The sequence below is a fragment of the Branchiostoma lanceolatum genome, chromosome 2, assembly GCF_035083965.1.
Source record: "Branchiostoma lanceolatum isolate klBraLanc5 chromosome 2, klBraLanc5.hap2, whole genome shotgun sequence".
Classification (NCBI taxonomy): Eukaryota; Metazoa; Chordata; class Leptocardii; order Amphioxiformes; family Branchiostomatidae; genus Branchiostoma; species Branchiostoma lanceolatum.
Window position 1 is genome coordinate 38,838,994 of NC_089723.1, and position 21,577 is coordinate 38,860,570.

The window sequence follows — 21,577 nt, forward strand, 5'->3', positions numbered from 1 at the left end:
GACAATGTCCAGGAATCCTTTGTCCTGAACTCCTGATGTCAGATAGTTTGTAAGAAAGAAATCCTCAATATAAAACTTCAAACATTGAACTATGTCAATGACTCCTTAGTCCTAAATATCAGATAGGTTGTGTGATTGTGATTGGCTAGCCAAGAAACATGGCTGATTCCTAAGTCCTCAGTCAATATTAGAAAGTTTGTGCTAACATAAACCACAGTCCACAGTCTTAAGATCTGGCTCCATTCTTGAGTTAAATTAGATATAGCAAGATGAACAACATGATTCAATTCCTAGTCCTCAGTATCAGATACATGAAATTTGTGCAAATATTATGCACAATATAAAACCTTCAACATTGGATAATGTCCAGGAATCCTTAATACTGATACAGTATCAGCAACATAAAATCTTCAAACATTGGAAGGATTCCTTAGTCCTCAATTCAGTCAATATCAGATAGTTAAATGTGTGATTGTACTCCATATCAAAACCTTCAATTTCAAACATTGGAGGATGGCCAAGAAACGTGGCTGATTCCTAAGTCCTCAATATCAGAAAGTCTGTATGAACGTAATCCACATCAATATTCATCTGAATATCCATCTGAAGTACAGCCAGTAAGTACCCGTCTAAGTAACAAGGCTGTTGTAGTGCCTTTTAACGTGCTCAAGGCACCTCCTCGATCACAAGACACCCATTTTACGTCCCTTCCAAAAGACGGAATACAGCTCTAACCAGGATGCCCTTCCCTGGATTTGAACCTGGGTCTCCCATTCCCAGCTAGTTACCAACTAATTGGAACCAGGAGCTCAACTGTTAGGCTGCTACCAGTTGAACTACGGGGACCTAAAGCCAGTCTTATGCTCCAGCTCCATTCTTGAGTTAAATTAGCCCCTTTCATGTTGTAAGGTGAACAGAATAATGCCGGGGTCGAGACTGGAAGGCGGTGGGGTCAGACAATTGATGGCCATAGCGTAGCTGACTTGACATTCCCTTTATTCTGTGTTTTCCATTCTGCGATCTATTCCAGGAGGCCAGTGGGCCGCCAGAGGGAATTGCTTATGGAATTTTTAGGCAAGATATATATCAGTATATAGGTATCAACTTGACCTAGGCTTTTCTATCCATAACAAAAAATTGCACATCAAAAATGCATGTGAAAAATGCTACATACTTCAGTGAAATACAAAGGTTTGATATTCTATGTCAACAAAATCTCTCACAAGTAGAAGTTTACAAATTCTAGGTTGTTGAAATTGAAAGTGTACAAATGTATAAAGCTTAGAAAATATGTATTTCCCTCAGCATCTAATTACAGTGCAGGAATGTATAACTATAAGGTTACCACAGAAGACTTTGACTTTGACATTGAAGGAGGGCATGACAACCAAAAAAGGACATATTTTGAACATTAGATCTTTAGAAAATGATTTACTAAGTAGGTGGCACATACATGTAGGCTAGCAGAAAGGAATTGAAAGAATATATGTTTTGGCCACATCTTCAAACCGTTTCTACATTATTTTATGTTACTAACTGTTTCTAGATCCCAAAGAGTACATGTATCTCTGAAATATGATAAACTAGAGAGTTTAACTAACAAGTAATACTACAAAAAATGTAGTACTTCGATCAGAGGAACAAGATGTTGCAAACTGTCAATGCCAATTCTGTTTAACCTTTTCCCTGCTGCCTAACCCAATAAGTTGCTGTAACCAATACAAATCCAGAGCTAAAAGGCAAAAGTCCAAGATCGAAGTACCAAAGTCTGACTCTCATATTGATTCTGCAGTAAAACACGTAGCACAGCTGTCTGTGCTCCGGTAGTGTACAAAGGTTTGGAACATTAACAATGGCAGAAATATAGACTTTGCTTCACAACATTGTACATGGATTTCTTTTAACGTTCTCCCTGCTTGAATAGCCATTAGGTACCAAATTTGAATAGGTTATGGGGTTAAGCAGCAGGGAGAAGGTTAACACTACTTCATCATTTTCTCTTTCTTTCAACTTTTGTCTCTCAGTGATTATCTTGACTGTTTTTTAAAGTATCTAAGCTCCAAGTGCAGATCCCCTTTATTCAGATCCTTCTGAAGTCCCTCATGGCCCATTGCCATATACATTTCTTTAATCATCATCATCATCATCTTTCTTTTATAAGAAACCCAAATAGGCAGGCAACTTTGTGACAATCTTAGTTCTACGATAGTTTCTTACGATACAAATGTTTTATGATTCAAATGTTTTTACACAATCTTTTAACAAGTTTGTACAAGGTTTCTTCCTGACACACCAAACAGAGCAGTCCCCTTCTTTAGGACACAAACATAACACTTGCAGTGTCAAATCAATAAAGTGTGTATACCACCTACAGTCTGTTATCTGTAACTTTGTGCAAACAAGACAACAGCATATATAAAACAGATCTACCAAACACCAGCCTTGCCTGGGCTGCTGCACTGTTTCAACACCTGATAACAGAGGGTTGGCAAAGTTCAGCACTGGTGTTTACTGGACACCCTATCCATTACTAAATACTTTGCCCTTTGATTTTTGAACACAGAACCTCTCGACTACACTTACCTTTGCTGACAGAAAAAGTATATAAAGTTTAACCCATACAAGGACAAGGATCCGGACAGCTACCCAGTTCTTTTTAGGATGAAATAAATTATGAATGAATGAAGACATGGCTTCTTTGTGTAGGTGCAAAATCCTTTCTGACAAAAATGTTGGGACTTATTAAACACTTTGCCCTTTGTACTTTCTACACCTTTGCAGGCAAAGATAGTGCGCAAACTTTACCCTATACAAGGACAAGGACAGTTCTAATCCTTGAAAAAGATGCTTCTTTTTGTAGATGCAAAATTACAATCTTTGTCTCAAGTTTTCTTCTTCATGTACAAAATGTATCTTATTCAACATTTTTCTGAAATAAAAATGAAATTAGTGTGACCATAATTTGACAGTAAAAATCATACAAATTCTAGACCGATTCCCTACTTTTTTTACTATTTTCAAGCATCTGATGGTGGACCATAGCAGCATAATCAATCATTTACACACATGTCGTACCTTACATTGTGCGAAAGAACCAAAGACGATCAATCTGGAAGCATTCATCAGTGACCTTGACTGAAACAGATGCTCTGTGCCCTTATCGGCATCAGTCCAACAGCTGGGATCTCCCTTATCTGCATTCAATCTTTAAAAGATCAACACCTTAAAACTTTCTTTGATCCCCCTGTAAAAAGATGGTAAAGGGTGCCAACAAGTACGCATGATAGTCACACAAAATATGTCTAATGTTGGCTGCATGTCTAAAGCTGTGTGTGGGTGTCAGTGATGCCCCCTGCTCATCAACAAAAGGGAAAGCTGTGACTTTTTGGTCGATTTGAACTCGTGAGTTCCAAATACACTATACAGGGCCCAAAATTCATTTTTGGTTATAGATACACTGGTGCACCTAATGTTAATCTTAACAATCAGATGCACAGGAAAGAAATTTGGGTGCACAGCATATGATATACAAAACCTTACTGCCTCTCGGCAGAACTTGATTCTGATATTAGACTTCAAATTTACAAAAAAATCTTTATGATCTGTTGATACTTAAAGGCACCCAGAGCACTTTATGTGGCTTCAAACTCAAATTAAAAAACTATTTTTTAACCATTTCTACACATAGTAAGTTTCAATAACACTATACCATTACACATCGACATTCAAGGAGCAAAGATGCGATGTCGTTGTGTGTTGAGCACTGATAGAAAATCCAAGCGCTGTCAGCGCCACCATTTTTTTTTTCAAATTTTCCGACTTTTTGGAACGTGATGTCCCGTCGCCGGAACTTGCAGAGAATGGACCGTTCCAGTCGAACACCAGAATAACGCACAAGTACATGAGAAACGGACTTGGTAGTAGTTGGCAGTGTGTTATGTAAACTCCGTCCCCTTGAGTGCCTGAGATGTTTTCTTTTTCATTTCGATTTTTTCCTGGGTATTCATGGAGCCAATGCAGTGAGAAATCTGTCCCAGATATAACGTTACATGTATACATACCCTGCTTGTCATTTCTGTCCCACTAGCGCTGTTTTTGACGAAGGTGTTCCAAATAGAACGGGGTTCTAGATGGTGTTCGACGGGAACGGTCTATTACCGACGAAAAAACCGTTTTGAGTTCTGTTTCAGTCTAATTACACTAGGCGCGTGAAACTAAAGGGATCATTGTGTAGCTTATTTTCGCGTGGCTTTTGAGCGCTTGTAACATGTAATCATCGCGCAAATGTGGTTAACAGTGGCATTAAATGACAATTTCATAAAGATTACAGCAACTACAATATTTCCAATTTTCAAGCCAAATAAAATGCTCTGGATGCCTTTAAATGTCAAGAATATACTACATACTTATGATACTATCATTACAAAAATATCTAGGTGCACAGCACAAAAGTGAATATGCACCCAGTACTTCTAGCCCTGAAATGATACATGGGTTTTAACTTGAGAAAATGCAGACCCGACATATTTCTGGCCTTCGGCAATGTAGTCTAACATGATTAATGTTTTTCATATTTTATGACTCAGGCTCCATGGATAGGATGGTTAATAACTCTCCAGAACACAGTAACTGATAGGAACATAAATCTGGGGAGGCAATCAAATCCACATACCCAAATGGTTTTAACATTATCCACCAAGGGTGGAGAATTCCAGTGTTGTTATCTTTATTTTCAGACAATTTTGACTCATATTTACTCATGATCAATGTGTAAGACAACTATCAATCTTTTAAAATATATGTCTACTACCAACTATAGCAATAAATGCCAAAAACTGTTACTCAAACAACTGGATAAAATTTTGAAACAGACGTTTCAGATAGCATCTGCTGTGTTTTGTCATAAACCTTTATAGGTTAAAACAAGTTATGTGATAATGGCTGAGTAATACGTCCAATATAACCGGCTATATATTCTCAGCTACATGTAGCACATGTACTACATATGATGTAGTCTAGCATAAGATTATGACTTGGCTATCAATATTGCTCAAGAGTGATTCAGCAATTATTTTAGGGTCGACAGACTCGACACAGTAACCTGCAAAATTAATAAAAAATATACAAATCGTACAGGCATGTCGTTTCTCTTTCTTTTACAATATCAGAATAATAACAATATCATGCAGTTGTACACATAGATACAGTTGTATCAAATGACTACAGAAAATTTGATTTTCTATGCATGCACGTAGGAATGTTCTCTGCTGTTGCGCAGAGGAAATCTTTTCTCGTTTCTCTTCTCACACTCGTACTAAACGAGTAATGAACATTAGATTTTCTGTGCATATAGGAATGTTTCTCTTCTGTTGCGTAGAGGAAATCTTTTCTCGATTCTCTTCTCGCACTCGTACTAAACGACTAATGCAGCAGTTCTTCACTTCACCCGATCTCAGACCTGGAGGTCGAACGGAAGTAGGAAGTGCCTCTGACGTCACCGAACCGGATATACACACAACATCCAAGCATAAAATTCCTGACGAAAGATTGATTTCACGATATCAGATCTTATACCTGTATATAGGGATAACTTTTATCCGTTAGAATATATTTCATGTGTCTAAAGTAGAATTTATGAGAGATTTAATATATTATCTGTTAGCGTTTCTATGCGAGCTCGCCAATTTATCAGGCGAGTGCATTCATTATTTTAGGTAGTACACAGTCCAACTACAAAATATATAGTACGATTGGAGCCGTTAGTAAGAAAGAAAATCATTACACTGTTGTCAAATAAATAACTTTAACAATAATTTATGTAGAACAATTTGTATTTTATCTCTACTATGCTTTGATATTCATATGAACATTAGATTTTCTGTGCATATAGGAATGTTTCTCTTCTGTTGCGCAGAGGAAATCTTTTCTCGATTCCCGTCTCGCACTCGTACTAAACGACTAATGAACATTAGATTTTCTGTGCATATAGGAATGTTTCTCTGTTGCTGCGCAGAGGAAATGCACCAGTCCCCAGGGAGACCCCATGAAGAATACCAAGCACCTGTGGCCATATTGATTTTCTGTTCCGCACAATTCAATGTCACAGAGGCGCCTCCTTTTCATCAAGATCACGTTTCTATGGTCTATCATTCCCCACGGAACAATCAGGCGCATGAGTTATCACCCAAGTTCAACGGAAAATATGCTTAAACATTCATGCCACAATGAGGCAATAAAAGGAAAAAGACAGATTTGTCGCACAACGTTTTTCGTACGGACTCTACAAATTCTAGAATACAAATTTCTCTGTGAATCCCATACTGTCATGACGTCAATGGAACAATCAGGGACATGAGTTATCGCCCAAGTTCAACTGAAAATATGCTTTCATTTTTTTCTCTAACAGCCTTGTTGCAAACCAATTCAATAGGGTGAATTTTTTGCGATGGTTTATTGTTCTTCATATTAGCAGTGACCTCTTCAAAGCAAACTTTGAAAATGCTTGGTCTGTCTTCTGCCCGCCTACCCTCCTGATTCAACTGCAAAGTTTAAAAGCATCGCGAATACTCAATTTTTTTCCGTGCTGCAAAATTAAATCCTGGCAAACTTAAAGGTATCTACGGTATCCCTTGTGGGACCAGAAGGGTATGTGTAATCAGTTAGAAATTTGTCCCCATCTGTGCAAGGTTATGTTAGATTCCAGGGAAAATTAGGTGTGAGTTACTAAGTGACAAGGCACGCAGGCAAAGCATAACATAACATCATAGACATGGTGGGAGGGGGATAGCCTCATCTTTCATACTGTAAATCTTCAAACTTTCGCAGTGGTTTTATTTTCATGATTTTTGCGGTGATCTCTCCACTGCAAATATACATTTCCGATGTATTACGACTGTACTGAATTATTTTAAACTGTAAATCTTGAAATGTTTGTAGTGGTTTTATATTCGCTGTTTTCTAGATGTGAGTTCTCTAACTCATCAAATTCATCATGACTCAGTGAATACATATTTCCGATCACGTATTACTACTGAAGTGCAAAATCGTTTCAACTGCAAACCTAGAACATCACAAGAACCTTCTACTTCGAAATTAAGTACCCACGAAAATAAATGAATTTACAGTAAGTAATGATATGTGCAATACTGTACTCCTAGATCTAACGTTATACATAATATCATCAGGCCAACATCCTGGCTCATGCTAGCTTTCTCAGTGATATCTCTGACCCACAGATGGTGAGCTGTGGTGTCAATATCACCATCTGGGCCCCTTTCCTTTCTACTACAACCTGGGAATCATGAATGTCAAGCCCCTGAAGTAAACTGCAAATAAGATTATATGGAACATCTCTGCATAATGTCCAATTATCACACTATTGGTAACGTCTAATGGATTGCTAAACACACAGCTAAACACACACATAAACAGTTAAACCCTCGCTTTGAACAAGGAGGTAATAAGGAGACCACCTTGCTTTAAACAATGTCTGGGTGTGTGTTGCTAAGGCAAGACACAGAAATAAAGGACAGTGAACCCAGATCAATTTACAGCGAACAGAATGACGCATCGTCATCCTCGTCAATTCAAAACAATCAAACCGTGATGAGGGAATCCAATATATGGGTCCATCCCACATTTTGCCCTTCAGCGGATTATAACGGTACGAGCGAACGGGGCCACGGGATGTTTCCAAAGGGAAAGGCCGGATACAGCCAGCCACAAGAGAGGAAATTCCCGTACACAGAGCGGGCTGGGTCCAAAGTCGGGAGGAGAAACGGGCTGCATATCAACAGAATTCCCCCTGCACTGGTCAAGCAACCCGATTCTAACTGTCCGATTTTCCACCTACCTGGTTGGCTTTATTCAGTTGTTTCTTTAACCCGGCCAGCGACATGGTGTCGGCTGTACTCTAGACTACTGCCGCGTGTAGTAAGAAAGGTCCGTCCGAGCCGTGGTTTGTTGTGAATCCCTGACAATGACAGGACGTTCCTCCACAGCTCCTGAGCAGCAGTTCTTCACTTCACCCGATCTCAGACCTGGAGGTCGAACGGAAGTAGGAAGTGCCTCTGACGTCACCGAACCGGATATGCACACAACATCCAAGCCTAAAATTCCTGATGAAAGATTAGTTTCACGATATCAGATCTTATACCTGTATATAGGGATAGCTTTTATCAGTTACAATATATTTCATGTTTCTGAAGTAGAATTTATGAGGGATTTAATATACCATCTGTTAGCGTTTCTATGCGAGCTCGCCAATTTATCAGGCGAGTGCATTCATTATTTTAGGTAGTACACAGTCCAACTAAAAGTATATATAGTACGCTTAGAGCCGTCAATAAGAAAGAAAATCATTAGAAAGTTATCTAAAACAATAATTATAACAATTATTTATGTATAACAATTTGCATTCTATCTCTAATATGCTTTAATATAAAAGAATATTAACCACAACACCTATATTATAATGCACTCTTCTAGAGACGCTGCGATATTTTGATCACATGACCAAATCTGACCAATGACAAGCGAGGTGACATCTCCCCAGTACTCCTTCCCGCCAATTTCGAAGTAGTAGGAAGGTAGTCAGCAATACTAAACATTCTCCCTCGTTTTCTGCTCAAATTGATGAAATTTTCCCACTTTTTTCCACCCTCGTTGTCTGGAACCAAACTGCGAGGTCCTCGCGAAGATGCTGGGGGAGTGTATGCCGCAGAACCCGCCGAAGATGGGCGATAGTAAGGCCGAGAAGGTTTCTGACGGTGAGAGTATGAGATTTTCCGCCATTTTCTACAAATTTACATCTGCCAAGATTTGTGACCTCAGTCAAAGATGTCTTAAATTGAATCAAAAATCGCATAATCAAGTATATACGATTGTGTTTGGCGCACTATATGTTAGGAAATTCTATCTTTTATGGCGATTCTCGTCTTTTCAAGTCTAAACTTTTTCAGTAGCCCTTTTTAAATGTTTATTTCCACAGCTGAGATTCAACGCCAGTTTCTTTCTCATTCGTTGCAGTTTGGCGCGCATAATTTGAAGGATTTTAGTACGGTCGGTGCACTTCATATTGACGTAAAAAGGGTTGTCTGATTGAGAACCAAGCTGATCACAGCGTTATCGAGTTTTTACTCCTTTGTCATTTAAAGTTGATCATGTTTATGAATTTTTGTTGTTTCAGGTCGAAGCCAGGAGAAAAACCTCCTGACCAGCCCTCCCAGTAATAAGAAGCTGAAACAAGGTAACACGGTTTCCCAACATTCTCAAATATTCTTGGACCCCTACAGCTGAGTGTCTTTTTTAATTAAATCTGATGATGATGATGATGATGATGATGAGAGTTTTAATGAAGTGGGAGTTTTAGACATAACAGTTATGTCTCATAAAGTTAGTTTGTAACATTTCTAAAACAAGTTTTCAAAAGAGTTCTGCTGGCTTCCATTGTTTTGTTTGCTTGACATTGTTCATGTTACCATTAATGTTAATTGTTCTTTGTTATTAGACAATAGCCTCATGTAAGGATTGCTTTGTCAAGCATGGCATACTAGTAGTAGTCTTTTCTAGCAAATATCTATTATGGACAAATCTGCACTGCATGATCGCAATTTTTTTGCTTGGAATATGTTCAGCATTGTCTGTCATTTCTAAATCTTTAGTTTCAAGTCAATCCATAGATCTCATTATGTCGCTGTTACTCTCCACCCAATCCATAGATCTGAAGTGGCATGAATTGAAGTTGACAAGTCCTGTCTTCTGAAGGGCATCAAGAATATTAAGTAGAAAAAAAGCAGGATTATTATAAAAACACTTTTTTTCCCTGTACTTCTGTTGCCAGCTCGTCTTCCGTTCAAGGTGGTATCTCCACTCAACGGACCAATGTCTCCAAATACCCCAAATACAAAGAAAAGGAAGCATAGCAACGAAGAAGTGGCTTCTCCCAAAACTCCCAAGTTATCCACCCACTCCCCTCTCAAGTCCGCTGAAAAAGTCAGCAACCAACAGCTAAAGGAAAAGTCCAAGGCCCCGACTGTCGAGAATGCCACCAAATCTGTTGACGAAGGAGAGAATGAAGTCAGCTCAAGTTCGGAGATGTTTCCGGCGACAAAGTCCCCGGCAATCAAGCATGCCGCTAAGAACGAAAAGGCTAAAACCATCGACAGTTTTCTGCAGACGACTCAGCAGCCGCTAGTGTCAACATCAAACGAGGATGAAGCCATGATGATCGATCTCACCATGACAGACAGTGATGCGGAGGATGAAACGACTGGTAAACAAGCTTCTCCCATCAGTACCGCTCAGGTGCAAGAAGCTGTTGCAGGAAGCTGTACCGAAGGCCCTTCTGTGGACACAAGTTTGCAGAAGAACGACGGCAAATCAGACATTCAGGAGTCGGACACCATCAGACTGGCCATCGAATCCGTCGTACAGAGCTCAGCCGTGAGTTCAGTTGAGGTGACAGAGACCCAGTCTGAGGAGGAACCTGCAGCCAGCAAGACTGACCGGTCTCCGAACACTTCCAACAACAAGGCTGTGTCCAGCACCCAGACCACAGCCCCACCTCCTGTACATAAGGAAACTAGTCCCGCATCGAGATCCATTCTGGACATGTTCAAGTATACAGAAGACAGGAAGGCTGAGGAAAGCAAGGACTTGGCAGAAGATGAAGAATGCACTAAGGAGGATATTGTTGTCAGTGTTGTGCTTACTGATGGACCTCCTCAATACACCGACGAGGATATTGCCGAAGTTGTCAGTCTTGTGCTTGGCAAACCTGAAGGAAGTGCCAGTGACAGCAGCCCAGTCAAAAGTACGACAAAAGTTGGAGAAGCCTCGGGCGAAAAGATCACGTCGCCTCCTACACCATCCTTTACATCACCTAAGGGACCATCCACCAAGCCTAGAGTCAAGGTGAGTACTATAAATTCATTTATATTCTCAGGGGCTTGATTTGAAAGAAGCTTTTTAATGTTTGCGGTTGAACAGTTTATAGTACGATAGACATACATAACACATACTTTCGGTGTCATGATTTCACAATAAGAATTCACCACAAAAAGTGAAAATAAGACCAATGCAAACATTTCTAGTTTACAGTTGTATTTTTAAAGCCTAGTTGCAAGAATTAAATCCTATTGAAGTTTCAATTTCTACAAATTGGGTTACCTTTTGTTTTTTCTGTCACTATTTTTACGTGTATGATGATATATATGATTTCCTACAGACTCCCAAACAGCTGGCCAAGGAAGCTAACCTGCAGAGGAAAAGGGAAGAAAAGGTAAAATGATAGTTTTCTTAAATGCAGTTTTTGAAAGTTGTTTGCTTTCTTTATGTCAAGTTCTCTTTGTTAATCACAAAAATAGATATTTATCAGGTTTCAATCCAGGACCTATTTAATTCATTGGTTGTTTCACATAAATTATGCCATTTTTCTGGTCTTTTTGTCATACCTGGGCCTGATACGGGTGTTCCGGACTGTGTGATAACTATCCGTGACATGCGGTTCTAGAGTTGTATCACACGGGGTGATATGTTCTCTGATAAACTTCCAAATCCTGTGAACAGGAGAAAGAGAAATTGGAAAAGCAGAGGATAAAGGACGAAGAAAAGGCAGAGAAGGAACGACTTCGTGCAGAGGCCAAACGGCAGAAAGAGCTCGAGAAGGAAGAGCTAAAGAAAAAGAAGGAAGAGGAGAAAAAGCAGAAGGAACAAGAGAAGCAGAAACTGAAGGAGGCGGAAGAAAAGGAACGACAGGAAAAACTGAAGGTTAAAGAGGAAGAGAGAAAGAAGAAACAGGAGGCCATTGAGTAAGTAAACATTGTCAGCTCTTCTAAGAGCAAAAAGATGAAGTAGTCACACATTCAGGACCTTTCCACAACTTTGCTCCCATCCACTCCCCAATGAAGGTTGGACTTGACTTGGCAATAAGTTGGAGTCCATCCTATTCTAGCTCCAGTTCACTGCTACAATCGCATCCAAGCAGAATATGACTTTCCCATGTTTCATTTTTCAAAATTCATAGCTTACACAGGCAACTTTGCCAACAAACTGCCATTGGCCAACCACAGATAATCTTACTCAAGACAAACTTCCATCCATGGTTGGCTATGTGTGACAGGGTCTTTAGATAGTACACTTGGTGTATTGCTCATGACAGTAAAAGCATATGTCCTTATTTTTATTCCAGGGCCAAGTTAGAAGAGAAGAAGAAAAAAGAAGAGGAAAAACAGAGACAGGAGGATGAAAAGAAGAAAGCAGAAGAAGAAAAGGTAACAGTTTTTTTTATAGACAATCACGGATGTGAGACATCATGTCCCTAATAGAACAGCAGTGTTAAGTCTGTTTTTATGAATAGTCACTGCAGTTGTAACATTTGTAGGCTAGGATCTTAAGAACTTGTACAAAAACAACTGGGTTACTCAGGGATCTCCCCAGAAATATATAGCAGGATGGAGGGAGGGTGCCGTGCACAGGATACGTGTCGCCAGGGAGGTCTGGAGGGGGGCGCACAACTCTCAAAAGGAGAGCGGATGTTGCCTTCTGCCTTTTTCAGACATAATGGAAGTTACTTTCTGCAACTTCAGCTTTACACCTCAAATTTCTAGTTTTGAGCAAAATTACAGGCTTTGCTGGGTAAAAATTGGAAAAAAATGCCCTAACTTTGAAAATCAACAGGATGGAGCTGGGATTAGAACAGGATGGAGGAGCGCCACTGTACGATTCTTTAGGGAGAACCCTGGTTACTCACACCTACTCACATCCCAAGTGCATTCCTTACAGGTGCGCAAGCAACAGAAAGTCAAAGCAGCTTTCCAGAGCTTCTTTTTCAAGCCCAAGGTTGACCCAGCAGAAACGAAGGTAAGTTTCGACATGTACATTCCCGCACATTTCCTGAAGGTACATGTAGATATGCATAACATGAAACTCATAATATGGAGTGCTTGCATATTCAGTCTGCGGCTCTTTTTAGAGATTTTGCAAACTGCGGCAGAGCCTAGGGTAAAGCCCCTGCTATTGCCATCCCGCTGCTTTGCCATATGGATCAAATTCTGTGGTTAGGGCTTCAATCCCAGGGTTGGCCTCAGCTTGTAAGGGATTGCGATTGTAATTTCGTATGGTGACGAAAAGCTGTGTATGCTGGAGCTTCAATAGTCAACCCTTTTCACATAAAACCCAACACACGTGTTGAGAACAGGGGAAGCAGCATTGTACTACATGTACTACTAGCTAGTTGAAAAAGCACCATGTTTCACCCCAGTTTAAAAAGTCTGCTTCACTGTACTATATTTTAAACTCGTCACTTACCCTCTCTCTCCCCAGGAGGAGCAACTGCCTGTGGGGGCCTTCATGCCATTTGAGGTGAAGAAGGACATGAAGCTGGCGCCGCTCGTTCGTGTGGAGAACCTCGATCTGACAGCGGTGGACAAAGGGCTGCAGGAACAGGTCTGTTTGTTTGTTCGAGCCTTTCTTTATTCATGAGAAACTCAAATCAGCCAACTGTACACTTTTCATTGAGGTCATGAAGATGGAGGTTAGCCTGAATGTCATCCTGTTTAGTTCCAGGCTCTGCCTTCACGTGAAGGCAGAGTCTGTAACTAAACAGGATGATACTCGGCCTAGAAGATACAGACAAAATGTAAGAAAGATACAGATGACATGATTGAAGTCCTGTTGAATCCATGTAGACTTGCTTTTGTGCTGTTGTGCCTTATGGTTGTATGAAATTGCTCTTCCCTGTCCTTCTTCAGAGCTGTGCTGAGTTGTATTTGGATGAGTTGAAGAAGCAGCACGTCCCAAAGACAGGTGGTCGAACCTTCCCCAGGCCAAGTCCTGACAGGTGAGAACTGACTGTTTTAAGGAAGTCTGTAATTTCAAAACAAACTTATTTTGTGTACATACTACAGATAATCAAACGTTTATGATATGCCTCTCAAAATGCAGAAAGGGCATTTCAGGGGGTTAAATGACGTGATTGGAAACAAGTTTGGGGTTGCATAAATCTTTGCAAGGTTTGCGATAAACTGTTTTTCAATGAAGCACAATATACTGCATTTTCATCCCATTGGAGATTAAGGTTTTTGTGTCTGATAATTGGGCACTGTTCAGTGCTAGTGATCCTAACTTGATATCATGACCCTCCTGCCCAGTGAGGAGGCTGATGACATGATGTTGGTGGAGTCCACCCCCAAGACGCGGCGTGTACGCATGAAGCTGCTGCAGTTCCACGAGAACTACCGCCCCGCCTACTACGGAACATGGAACAAGGCCAGCAAGCAGCTCAACCCAAGGAACCCCTTCAAGAAGGACGAGGTACAACACATTTTACCTTTAAACAGACCAAAAGCAATGCCTCCCTGTGAACATTGACCCCATGACCGGGAATGTCTGTCACCTTACTCTGCTATGGAGGCCGCATACGATGGAAACTAGAACAGTTGGTTTCATTTTTGTGCTGCTCTCTCATTCAACCATGGTTTAAGCTAGCCTGTATAGAGGCTACATTTTGGCTCCGTTATCCATTTGCCAGTGCATCAATGTTCCATCACATAACGTTATGCATGAAGTCTCATTAAAAAGAATTAAGATATAGGAATCTGTATTATTACTTGGTTCTTCTCTGTGTGCAGAATGTTGTTTTTGCTGTGTATGATTTTTTTGGAAAGGCTCTTCACCATGTACCTGTTGTGTTTCAGGACCTGCTGGACTATGAGTTTGACAGTGATGATGAGTGGGAAGAAGAGGAGCCGGGGGAAAGCATCTCCCACTCTGAGGTAAGGCGGCACATCCCAGGATATTTAAGGTTTCAATTCGAGCCTGCTAGTGACTCAAGGCTAGTGACTGTCTGTTCCAGGAAATTCTGAAGCAAAATAACTGTAAGGGATACCCCTTCAGCTACAAGACCAACTTTTGTTTCTTCAAACTCTGTAAATTTTGGAAAGTTGAAGGGAAAAAAAAAAATATTGCTCCACTGAATATTGTCCACGGTTTTCTCCACGACACTGTCTTGTTCTGCATATACTGGCCCCTCTTGGAAATCAACTTTGAAGTTGAAATAAGTAAGTAGATAAATGTGCAAAATTGAGCATTTCCACAAAGAACAAAACTTATCTAAAAATGTCTTAGCAAGAATGACTGATATTTTCAGAAAAGGGCAAACCTTAGGCCAAACCTTGAGCCAATTGTAAAGAAAAAGAAGGTGCAGATTCTTACAAAAATGTGAAGCAGCGATCAGTAAGTCACATGCATGATTTGTGATGATTACAGGGAGAGAAGGATGACAGTGACGAGGATGCGGACTCAGACCTGGAGGACTTCTTCGTGCCCCACGGTCATCTGTCAGAGGACGAGGGATGTGAGGATGAGGACGAGGTTGGTTTGTTTGTTTCAATGTTTGTTTGTTTCAGTGTTTGAACCTCTTCATGAAAAGGCTATATACATGGCTGATCTTCCCAGAGGTCCAAGTGGAGGGGGGTGTCACAAGTGTAACCTAGGCCTAATAGACAAACGACAGGTCGTTCAGCATAATATAACCAGCTGCTGCTGCGCCGTGTCTCCGAAGCTGGTGTGTTACGCCGAATGGCAGTTATACCGGCTATATAGATACAGATACAGATGCTCTTACAACCTCAAAGGCTATGGGACCTTTGCTTTTCCTTATGTGTCTGTACTATGTTTGGAAGTGGATATTATTGATTTAAAGAAAACTCTACTTCCCTTTCAGCCATCCAGCCCGAGTGCCCGTAAGGCTAAGGAGCTGGCCAGGCAGAGAGCGTTCGAAGCCGACATGAAGAAACAGATGAAGTACATGAGGGCTGTTGTGATTGGGTGTCTGTGGTCATGTGATAGCACCAAGGACAGCCAATCAGACATCAGGAAGACACTAGAAGAATACAAGGTATACTTAAAATCTTAAAAGGTTTGGTGTCGTTTTATTCCCTCCCCACTGCAAATTTATGGCATTGCAAATACATGTTTCCGGTAAGTTTTTTATTCTGCAGTTGCAACATATTCCACAAGAGGGCTCTGCTAGATATCGTTCCTGACAGGAAACTGAGACAAGAAAACTTATTAGTTATACAAGCTACTAGTATGGTATGCTTTTTCTACTTCAAGAATCTAGATTTAGGAAAGAAGATAAGGCCAATGATTTTTTTAAAGTTGAGGAAGCAATGCTTTTTTTATTGCAATGGATTATGGCTGACGATTTACATATTTGATGCACAAATCTGTTTTTGCCTTGTACATATGATATTGTTGTATTGTTTGTATGTGTATAACCAGAACCTCTCTGAAAAGCTGTGCCCAGTCACTGAGAGAGCCACCATTGTAAAAGAAAATGACAGTAAATGGTGGCTGTAGGGGTTTGGTATGTGTGTGATAATTCCATTGCCCTTACCTGCCCCAGTGTAGGACAAATTCTACACAATGTACTTATCGTTTGGATTGTTTTGCAGAGGTTTGGTATGTGTGTGATAATTCCATTGCCCTTACCTGCCCGTAGGTGTGTGCATTTGCCGCCCTGCCCATCCATGTAGCCGGACAAGAGGAGAGCATAGCAGCCGTGGAAAGGAAGCAGAAGGAGAAAGTAAAGCGCCAGGCACAGCCTGTACCCGAAGAAGGTAGACAGTCACCTTGTTCATACGTAAAACAGCCCCTTTGACTCTAACTGTTGGATGACTAGTCCAGGCAGCATGCGTAGTCCAGTGGTTAGCCACCCTGCCACCATGCGTTCGAATCCCGGCTGTGTCGCTCACCTGACATGCACGCCACTGGAAAGGGTTGCAGTCCTTAGGACAGGACGTTAAGCCATGGTCCACTATACATTGTACTCGTTGAAAAGAGCACGTGAAATTTGTCCGGTACAATAAACCTGTGAATACTGTAAATCTTTCATGACCAGTGAAAGATTAGCTCTTCAGTGAACTCATCTGGTTCAAGATCACTATTGCTTTTTCACATGACTAAACATTTAGTGCACAGTTGTATAAAAATTAAAAATCATAAAATGTGTTCTTGTCTGCAGCCTTCCCCGATCTGATCCGACTGATGCACGGGAACTCCAAGGGGATGAAGCTGCTCGTGCGAGAGTTCCGGGAGTTCTGGTACCTCAAGCAGAGAGGAGAGAAAACTGGAAACAATACTGACGACAAGTCGGAGAACGGTGCAGAGGTTGCCATGGAAACAGCAGAAGCTGTGCCATCAGGTTCGCATGTCATCTGCTTGTATTTAGCATTGTGCAAAGTATCTATTTTCAAGCCTGTAGTGAGTTACACATGTTAATCTTAGAACTGTCATAGTAGTTTTGTTTTCACAGCAACCACTTCAAACTCATGTCACCACAAATATTTGTTTCAAATGTATGATTACTGTACTACAGAATAGTTTAATTTGCAAAGTTTGAAACACCCCCAAAGCCTCATTTTCCCTCCTACTGCAAAATAAAGCCACAGGAAAGGTAGATTGATTTACATTATCTTTTTGTTATCATGAGCTAATTCCTGTTTTCGTGTGACCAGGAACGGATGATGTGGAGATGAAGGAAGCTGACAGTGCAAGCAACCAGAGCGGCAGCAACGAAACGGCAGGGCTCCAAGCTGGGTCCTCCGTCTCAGAACCAGGTGTACCATCCCCCGCAGCTGATCCGTCACCTGCCACCGCCCAGAACAAGTACATATTTAATATCTTTATCTATATCTGTATAGCTGGTATAACTGCCCTTCAGCGTAACACACCTGCTTCTGTATCTGTATAGCCAGTATAACCGCTCTTCGGCATAACACATAAGCTTCTGTATCTGTATAGCTAGCCAGTATAATCACCCTCCGGCGTAACACTGATTCACAGGCACAGCAGCAGCTGGTTATGTTTCACTGAACAACCTGTCACATCTAAAATTTGCACATATAACTCATGCATTGTTACAGTACTTGACGATAATGAGTTCCACACTACGATTGTTCCAGGAAAATTACAAATTTTTGAACACCTCAATCCTAGGTTGATCAGTCTGGTACTTGTAGCCATGACTATTTCTTGTCCTTTTCTAAGCTTATCAGTCGGTATGTCTAGGAAATACCAATTTTTGAACACTAGGAAATACAAATTTTTGAAACTAGGAAATACAAATTTTTGAACACCTCAATCCTAGATACAGCATCTCCAAACGGCAGCTGGAGATGACCATGATGGCCATCGCGGTCCGGGAGAAGCGAGCGGACTTCCACAAGACCTGCTGGTACGTTCACCAGGAGGTGCAGACCAAACACAGCATCACGGACCTCCCCGTCCCCAACAAGTGGACATACGTCACCAAGCAGAAGTCAGACAGTCCCAAGTCTCAGGGAGCAACTCCAGGTTTGTTTGTTTGTTTGTTTGTCTAGTTATTTTACCAGGGAGTACATATCGGCTACAAGGTGTTTTTCTTTCAATGTGCCCTGGACTGAATTAACCCTCTCTGTGGACTCATTTGAATGTGCATTGTTAATATTTTATTGTATTTTGTCCAGTTACAACCTACTAAACTCCAGGTTAGTAACACAGGTCTCCGTATCTAAGATGAATGTTTTTTGTTTCTTTACACCCAAAATAGTTACTCAAGCAACTGGATAAAATTTTGAAACAGTCAAGACGTTTCAGACAGCATCCGCTGTCTTATTACCTGGATGTCTAACCTTTATCTACGTTTTTGTTTCTTTGTTTATTTTCTTAAACAGTTACAAGAGATAAACAAGAGATAACAGATAAAGTTACGCGGACCACAAAGTGATACAAAACCAAAGTAACTTACATAACATGAATATAATATCATATAACTCCCTGCTTTGTATAATTTCTATACTATCTGGATAATAGCTACGTAAAAAGCTACATGTATCTCTGTTTAAGCATTTGAATGTGCATTGTAACCGTTTTTATTGTCCAGTTACCAGGGCTAGCCTTTCATGATAGCCTACAGCTAGTTGGGTAGCTCTGGCTGTATATTATTTTTTACAGCATAATAAAGATCAAGTCCAGGTTCTGCCAGGGCATTGTTACCTTTGAATGTGCATTGTAACGGTTTTTATTGTATTTTGTCCAGTTACCAGGGCTAGCCCTTTATTGTAGCCAGCGGCTAATTGGGTAGCCCTGGCTGTATATTATTTTATACACCATAATAAATAAAATCAACTCCATGTTCCGCAGGGTCCAAGAAGGAGACACCAGCTAAAGATGAGAGACCAGCAACACCGTCCGTCCCTGGCTCCAACATCAGACAGTTTGTCCAACCGATGTCTCCGGCGGCGCTCTTCAAGAGCCCTCAGCAGCAGAAGGAGCAAGACAAGCCGCCAACAACGCCCACTACCTCGCCCGGGCCTGCCGGCATCCTCAACTTCTTTAAGAAGGCAGCGGGGAAGGTTAAGGAGTCTGGGAAGGAGGATGCAGGGTACCACGCGGATTCGGAAGAAGAAGACTGCATGCTTGTCGAGGAGATGAGCACGCCACCAAAGTCGGCAGCCAGTCAGTCCACAGGTACCTCCTCAAGTTCAGGTAGCAATTCCTGTGTACTCAAGGAGGTACTTGAGAAATCTGAAGGTCTGAAAGTAAAGGAAGGGACACCGCAAGACGTCAGCCTAGTCAAACCTCAGCTCTCTGCAAGGCAAGAGGTTTCTGAGAAATCTGGAGATGCTAACGGCCTGCCTGTAAAAGAAGGGACACCACAAGACACCAGTTGTGTAAAGCCTCAGACCTCTGCAGAGCAGGAGGCAATGGAAGTCACTCCACAGTAACACATCCTGCATGGCAGACCTTCTGGAACCGGGGCTGCGTAACTTACTGTAACATCAGGTACAGGTACAGAGGTTTTGGTACAGGTCTAGATCTGTACCTGAACTGTTTGACTAAGTAACCTGTGGTCTTCACTCTTCAATGACGACAGAAACATTAATTAACAGTACATTGATGATCTGGTATTTTAGACCTGTACCTGAATGATTTTCATGGTACTTCACTAGTACCAGTATGCAGCCCTGTCTGAAACCCTGCATCAACGGCAATCTTGGAGACTTTAAATATCTGTCAGATTATTCAAAATATAGAAATTTGTGCATTTGATGCTGGCGCTTAGTTGTGTGTAGAAGAGAATAACCTTAACATTCTCCCCGCTGAAGTGGCCTTTTGGCAGCAAATTTGTATTGGTTAGAAGGTTAGGCAGCAGGGAGAAGGTTAAAAAGGAAAGGAGTACAATTTATCAAAAGATTAGGGTGTGTAATAGTGTTGGGTTGAGACTGTGATATGCTAGAGTGCCTTCTTAATGCAAACTCTGCAGTAAGATCTCCATGTAGAAACAATGCAATATACATGTATTGGTGCTGTCTTGTTTTGTATAGTATAGTCCAATAAACAATGTACCGTCAAACCTGTCCAAGATGACCACTCAGAGGACCGATAACATCAGGTCTATGTGGACAGATGGTCACTATAGACAGGGTTCTCAATGCTTCACCTTTTGGCAAAAAACTATCTAGGGTACCACCAAAAGGTGGCCACATTGGTCTGGTGGTCCTTATTTAGAGGTGGTCTCTTGTACAGATTTGACTGAAATATAACGGAATTGTGTTAAGTGAATCCAAGTACATTCCTTATAAGCTGTTCAGGTATGCTTTTCTTTTCAAGTGTATACTGTATGACCAGGCTTCGCAAATGTTGCCGACATAGTTGTGAAGTTGTACATAGATGATACTGAGAATTAACCAATATAGTAAAGCTTAATAAACTTTCTAACCGTGAAATATATTAGATTGAGCCTGTACATTATTCAGAAAGATATCACAATACTTTACAGAAAGATATTACACTACTTTACATCTACATGTTTTAGCTTCTCAGGATGTCTAATGTCAATCTGTGACAAACAATAAGAAACAATAATCTCTGTATGTCAAATTAGTTATGTGATGTTAGCGTTTCCAAGTGTAGGAGATAATTGGAACACAGATATGTACAAATGTACTTATTCATGACAACATTGCATTCCCGCAAAAAGTTGTGTTGTGTTTCCAAGACAAGTCTTAGTCCAACAAAGATGCCTTACATGGGGATGATTGTCATAAAGACTTATTTTGGGGGTCCCTTCCAGGGAAAAAGTGATGCTATCATTGCTCAAGTTCATTGTGTGATAACAGACTACTGGTATATGCTGACAATAGCACAAACTACAGACTCTTTTGTTCTGGGCAGTTACAGTAAGGGAAGCATTTTTAACGCCCATGTTACATGGTGCACTTTCTGTTTGCATTTACATTATATATAGCATATCCAAAAGATGTGATATTGAGACCAATTCCTTGTCCAGGAATGAATGTCAAGTTCATTATGCTATCCCAGACCACTGAAAGTATGTAAAAAGTATGTTGATTTATAGTACATTCTACAGACTCTTGGATTACAGGAACGGAAGCATTTTTCTAAGCCTAAGTTGCATACATAGAATATACAATGATTTGAAATTGAGACCAATTTCCTCTCCACATATGAATGTCTGTATGGACTTGAAGCACGGGAAAATGGCTTTTAGAATAAAGGTTTTTCTTTACAA

At 40.8% G+C, this 21,577-nt stretch overlaps 2 protein-coding genes across 15 annotated transcripts in view; one reads left to right on the forward strand and one right to left on the reverse strand.

Moving 5' to 3' along the window:
• Positions 1 to 8,073, reverse strand: part of LOC136428986 (endophilin-A3-like) — a 56,781-nt gene extending 48,708 nt beyond the window's left edge. For 8 of the 14 annotated variants that reach the window (XM_066418856.1, XM_066418855.1, XM_066418850.1 and 5 more), the window contains exon 1: positions 7,853 to 8,072. In XM_066418856.1, the coding sequence (XP_066274953.1) occupies positions 7,853 to 7,897 (45 nt within the window). In that variant the 5' untranslated portion in view covers positions 7,898 to 8,072. Of the gene's footprint in view, positions 1 to 7,852 lie in introns of all 14 variants that reach the window. The other 6 variants (XM_066418848.1, XM_066418847.1, XM_066418846.1 and 3 more) reach the window with 2 other exon arrangements.
• A 456-nt stretch (positions 8,074 to 8,529) lies between these two features.
• On the forward strand, positions 8,530 to 21,577 carry LOC136427062 (chromatin assembly factor 1 subunit A-B-like). The gene is made up of 18 exons (XM_066415780.1): positions 8,530 to 8,768; positions 9,188 to 9,247; positions 9,842 to 10,914; positions 11,228 to 11,281; positions 11,569 to 11,810; positions 12,191 to 12,272; positions 12,784 to 12,861; positions 13,324 to 13,446; positions 13,752 to 13,840; positions 14,151 to 14,313; positions 14,697 to 14,774; positions 15,268 to 15,372; positions 15,725 to 15,898; positions 16,505 to 16,622; positions 17,027 to 17,206; positions 17,520 to 17,670; positions 18,152 to 18,357; positions 19,186 to 21,577. The coding sequence occupies exons 1-18, from the start codon at positions 8,699 to 8,701 to the stop codon at positions 19,767 to 19,769; spliced, it is 3,630 nt and encodes a 1,209-aa protein (XP_066271877.1). The 5' UTR covers positions 8,530 to 8,698; the 3' UTR covers positions 19,770 to 21,577.

Excerpts from the sequence above, each read along its gene's own strand:
- LOC136427062 (XM_066415780.1), top strand. The coding sequence starts at position 8,699 with ATGCTGGGGGAGTGTATGCCGCAGAACCCGCCGAAGATGGGCGATAGT. Across the intron at positions 13,447-13,751 it reads ACAAAGGGCTGCAGGAACAG|AGCTGTGCTGAGTTGTATTT; the intron begins GTCTGTTTGTTT and ends GTCCTTCTTCAG. Across the intron at positions 17,207-17,519 it reads AGCAGAAGCTGTGCCATCAG|GAACGGATGATGTGGAGATG; the intron begins GTTCGCATGTCA and ends TCGTGTGACCAG.